Here is a 5,565-nt window from a genome sequence, read left to right on the forward strand (position 1 = left end):
TCCTTCTTCTCTCTCTCTGTGTCGTCTAAAGCCTTCTCTCTCTCTGTCTGTCACTTTCTCTCTCTACACTCCACAGTGTCTCTCTCTCTCTAGACGCTCACATTCATTCCTTGCTTCCTCCTTTTATATCACGGGATCCATATCTCCATCTCTCTCTTTCTTCTCTCCTCTCCCTCTCTCTCTCTCTCTCTCTCTCTCTCATGTCTTCTCCTTCTTGTGCTTGTGCTTCTTCCATTTTTTCAAAGCCTTGGTGTACATCTCTCCATTCTGCTGCTACTCGGCGCCTGTTGCCGTCGCATTCAAGGACATTGCTGGAGTAGGAGAGAGAAACCCTAAGGAATCCCTAAAACAGGAGCGGAGAGCGAGGTCTGGTGTGAGGAGAGAGAAGAAGGGGGACGGAGGAAGCTTCAGATTCGAACGCCGAGCAAGGGAGCATAAATGTCGCACTCCGGTAAGCCTGAGCTCGGCCTTGACGGTCTGTCGGATCGTTTCCGCGACTCAATGAGCTGCGAAGTGAACAAGCCTGATTTCCGCGAAATCGATCTCGGCTCGCCCGTCTCCCCTCTGCGGACTCGTCAGAGCGGGCTCATCACCACTACCACCACCAGCAGCAGCTCCAGCTCGTCCGGATCCGTCTCCGGCCGGCCCGGCCTGGGTCCTGCTCCGAGGCGGTCAGATGCTGGCCAGAACAGCCACTCCGGCGAGCTCTCCGGCTCCAGTGAGAACAGCCCCACGGCCGGATCCGGCAAGACCATACGGAGTTTCGGGTCGGGTCCGGTGAGATCCGAATCCGTGAGCACCTACCCAACGGCTTACTCGGGACAGAGCTCTGTCAATTCTCCGCCACTGAACGTCCTTCCCACCGGCAACATCTGTCCATCTGGTCGGATCCTTAAGACGGGCATGGCCACAAGCCGAACTTCTAGGACGGACGTTCTGGGCTCAGGCACGGGCAATTACGGACACGGGAGCATAATGCGGGGTGGGGGAAGCAGTGTGGGCCCTATGAAAGTGGAGCCAGTTCCAACTAGTTCCCGAGGTGTTTATGGCCATGGAGGAGAGACAGCTAGGCGGGCTATTGCGGCCGTATCGGATCCAGAAGAGCTGAAGAAGGCAGGGAACGAGCATTATAAGAAGGGACAATTTTTGGAAGCTTTGGGACTTTATGATAAAGCCATCTCGATTTCACCGGGCAATGTAGCCTACCGGAGCAACAGGGCAGCTGCCCTTATGGGTCTCGGGCGGATGGGAGAGGCAGTGAGGGAGTGTGAAGTGGCGGTGAACTTGGATCCCAAGTACTGGAGGGCGCATCAGAGATTGGCATCTCTGTTTATTAGGTGAGCGTCGGATCTTGGGGAGAAAAGCTCGGATTTTTGGCTACCAATCTTTAACTTCTGGATGTGTCATTGTGCTCAAGTTCAAGTTACTTGTTGGGGTATCTCTTTGGCAAGTAGATCTGTGGTTAGCTCATATATTTACTGTCCACACCAATGGGCTTCCAGAACTTGCAGATTTCTCTTGGTTTGATCTCAACTTTTGGATTTCCATATGGGCATTTTGCTTAGGACTACTGGGTTCTAATATTTATGTCGATCCAGGTCTTACTGGGTTCGACTTTTTGGTTCCGTTAGGTTGTCTTCCATTATTCTGTGCAGGTGGTCACTCAGAGAGTTTTCTCCATTATGATATTTCCCTTGACTGACGGCAAAACTTATTAGGAAAGTTGTGCTGGTGAACTTGTTTTAGTATCATCATTGTATGAATGGTGGGCGTCCCCATCTCCCATGTGTTTGAACTTGCTTGATCTGTGATTTTCATTATGTTTTGATCTGGGATCGTAATCAAGGCAATGCAACTGTTTCCATGAGTATTGCCTCTTTTGGTTGCTTTATTTTTCCTTTCCAACAACGCAGTTTCAGTAGATTTATGCTGCACTCACTTGATGCCTTTGCAGACTAGGGCAGGTAGAAAATGCCAGGAAGCACCTATATGTCTATGGACAGAAACCTGAGCCGGTTGAGCTTCCTAAGCTACAGGCAGTAGAAAAGCACCTGTGCAAATGTGCTGATGCGCGGAAAGTTGGTGACTGGAAAAGTGCATTGAGGGAGGCTGATGCTACAATTGCTGCTGGAGCAGACTTCTCTCCTCAGGTAACTTTTGTGCTTGTTCGTTTCTTAAGGAGTTCTCGAGGTTTGCTTGGTGGGAAAATGCATACGGTGGCTGAACCAGTTTCAAATGAATTTACAGCTCTTTATGTGTAGAGTCGAAGCCCTTCTGAAGCTTCACCAACTTGAAGAAGCTGAATCAAGCATAAAGAATGTTCCTAAGTTAGCATCATATATTGATTCGTGCGCGCAAACACAGTTCTTTGGAATGCTTTCTGAAGCATATCCTATGTTTGTCCGTGCCCAGATGGAGATGGCCCTGGGAAGGTGAGTTAGAAAATTATAATCATAATGAGACTTGGTATTGATTTGGTTGTGTAAAGTGAGGATTGATGATGGATTTCTTGCAGGTTCGATGCTGCAGTTTCTGCGGCTGAGAGAGCTGGACAAATTGATGCTCAAAACTTTGAAGTTTCAGGATTTCTAAGAAATGTCAGGTTGATAGCTAGAGCTCGGGCCCGTGGAAATGATCTCTTCAAATCTGAAAGGTTCACTGAAGCTTGCTCAGCATATGGAGAGGGCCTCAAGCTCGATCCTTCGAACTCTATTCTCTATTGTAACAGAGCAGCCTGTTGGTTTAAGCTCGGTCTCTGGGAAAGGTCCATAGAGGATTGCAACCATGCCTTGCACATTCAACCCAATTACTGGAAAGCTCTTCTCAGGAGGGCTGCCTCGAACAGCAAAGTAACGCTCGCGAACCAAAAACTATCTACTGATAGTTGATTCAAGTGACAGTCATTATGTCGATCATTCCAGCTAAAGTTAGATTTCCTTTATCATTGCAGCTGGAAAGGTGGGCAGATGCTGTGAGAGACTATGAAGTTCTTAGAAGGGAGCTTCCTGATGACAACGAAGTAGCCGAATCTCTTTTCCATGCTCAAGTTGCATTGAAGAAGTCGCTCGGAGAAGAGGTAGTCAACATGCAGTTTGGTGGTGATGTGGAAGAAGTATCAAGTGTTGAACAGTTCAAGGCTGCAATCTCTCTACCAGGTTTGAAGCTACTGATGGATTCGCAGGTGATTTATCTGTCCGATTTTCTATGCAATATTAAGATGTGGAGAATTACAGGGGTTTCTGTGGTGCACTTCAAAGCATCGGCGAGCCAGCAATGCAAACAGATGGCAGCTTTTCTGGATACTCTCTGCAGTCGCTACCCGTCGATAAACTTTCTCAAGGTATGATCATCTTATTGGTTTCTTATCTAGGCCAAAAAAGGTACGACCTTGATGTATGCATTCTCATCATGTGACGCGTCTTGCATTTTGAAGGTGGACATTGAAGAATGCCAGGCAGTTGCGAGCGCGGAGAATGTGAGGATTGTACCCACATTCAAGATATACAAAAATGGTAACAGAGTGAAAGAGATCATCTGCCCGAGCCGGGACGTGCTAGAGCATTCGGTGAGGCATTATAGCTTGTAGAGCTTATTGGAGCCATTCAGCATCTGAGTCTGTTTCTCTGCCGTTTTTTGCATTCTCATCAACTTGAAGTGAACTCGCATCCCATCAGTTTCTTCCACTGCCCCTCCATACAAATCTTCATGCCACCCGACCTGTAAGGATTTACCAGATACCTGTGACATAATCTATATAAAACTTCATCTTCATTAGTAGACCTTGAGATAAGCCCGAGAGAGAGAGAGAGAGAGATAGTTTAGTCATCTTTTTGCCTGTTTTTACTTAATTCTTTCATTCCTCAATTGCTCTCTCTCTCTGGTTCCTTTGCTCCAACTCCTTCCTCCCTCCCTCCCTTGGCCTTGCCTTTTCCCCCATTTTCTGCATCCTTTGCTTTCCTCCTTTCAAACCCATGTAGGTGCACTCAGTTTAACGCATCCCATTCCAGCAAAACCCGATGAGACTTGTAGAATTTGTTGATGCCTTGGTTACTAAATACATTTTAGAGGGACAGAGAGAGAGGCGGGGACGGGGAACCCGTTAGTAGAAGGGGAGGATCCTGTATATGTATATATGTGATGATATATATACACGAAAAAAGAAATGGATTAGAAGAGAGAAGGAAAGGCATTGGAAGCCCTGAGGGAGAGAATTGGATATGATGTCTGGTGGGTGCTTAGACTTGGGTTGGTGATATAGAGGAGAGGAAGGATCAGATCGAAAATTTGTTGTTTTATTTTTTTTGGTTCTTTCTCTGTTCCTTGTTGTCAATCATTTTTATTTATCATCAGTAATAAAAGTTCCCCAATTTTTTCCTTGTTATCTCTTCCCATTTGTGCATTTCATCTTGTTATATTATTGTCCTTTCGATCTGGCATATATTCCATCATCTTTTGTCATCTTTTGCCATTTCCTTGAGGGGTAGTTTGGTCACTCGGCTGTGGAGAAAAGGGACAGACTGAGTTGGTCCTGTTGAGTTGAAGAACACATAAAAGGGGTACTACGTGTCTTTAAAGCAAGGTTGTTTTCCTTATTATGTTTGGGGGGGTAAGGGGTGTGGACTTGGGTGGTTGGTTCCATTCATTGCTTGCTCTCTGTCCTCTTGTGACGAGCGAGAAAACCAAAGAAGAAGATGATGATGAGAGATGAGAGAGAAAGAAACAAAAGCATCCACCAAACCAGAACCTCTCGACTTCAACCCCAAACCCCACTAATAGTATTGGTTTTGTTTGTCCCACACCCACAACGACAAATCACAGCCGTCAACCTTTTCATTGTCTTTGTGGTTTAAGTGCTCTTCAATTGGAGCTAATCTGCATTTTGGACACATTTTTTGAGGTTGTGTTTGGTATGTATGAATGAAAGAAAGAAAAAGAGAGATGACCCAATGATTGATGCCGTGCCATATTTATTTTAACCCAAAGCTGGGTAGATCGAGTGGTAGCATGTTTCAGTGATACAGTGTTACAGCTTAGTCTAGCGCTGTACTTGTGTTCGACCGGCAACCGACCACTGGACCGATAAGAAGAGAACTGCTTGTTTGGGTATGAAGACTTTGCTTTATTGCTGGGGCAAAGTCCCTCTTGGTGAAGGCTTCCAATAGTTTCACTCTTTTTTTAATTCACATGTGGGGCATTTAAGTTTTGCTATCTCCCCCGAACAGCTCCTCCACACCTAACTGCTGCCCCCAACAATACAAAACTATTAAAAAGGAAAAAAAGAAAAAAAAAAGATTGATGGATTGGGACGGTGCCAAAATGCGCCGTTGGGGTCGACGGTGACCTGGGTCTGCGAGACTTATTAGTGGAAAGCTACTTGTGTGGACCTTTGCATTTGATATTATAATTTTTTGTTATATATATAAATATGCCCTTATGTGAAAATCATATCGTGTTATATTGAAACTTATAACTTATAGAATGGTTGTTAAGGTCATTTGGGTGGGATTTCATTGAGTAGAAGACAAGTGTTTTGATGAAACAATAATTAATTCTTCAATCCTTGGT

At 45.6% G+C, this 5,565-nt stretch overlaps 1 protein-coding gene across 2 annotated transcripts; it reads left to right on the forward strand.

Annotated features, from left to right (window-relative positions):
- LOC116214796 (TPR repeat-containing thioredoxin TTL1) lies at positions 1-4,381 on the forward strand. Of its 2 annotated transcripts, XM_031550260.1 has the most exons (7): positions 439-1,337; positions 1,955-2,150; positions 2,248-2,432; positions 2,516-2,849; positions 2,951-3,155; positions 3,234-3,340; positions 3,434-4,381. In XM_031550260.1, the coding sequence occupies exons 1-7, from the start codon at positions 439-441 to the stop codon at positions 3,584-3,586; spliced, it is 2,079 nt and encodes a 692-aa protein (XP_031406120.1). In that variant the 3' UTR covers positions 3,587-4,381. The 2 variants fall into 2 exon arrangements, with proteins under 2 accessions (XP_031406119.1, XP_031406120.1); XM_031550259.1 differs by having other exon boundaries at positions 1-1,337; positions 2,951-3,340.
- Positions 4,382-5,565: the final 1,184 nt, after the last annotated feature.

The sequence above is a fragment of the Punica granatum genome, chromosome 7, assembly GCF_007655135.1.
Source record: "Punica granatum isolate Tunisia-2019 chromosome 7, ASM765513v2, whole genome shotgun sequence".
Classification (NCBI taxonomy): Eukaryota; Viridiplantae; Streptophyta; class Magnoliopsida; order Myrtales; family Lythraceae; genus Punica; species Punica granatum.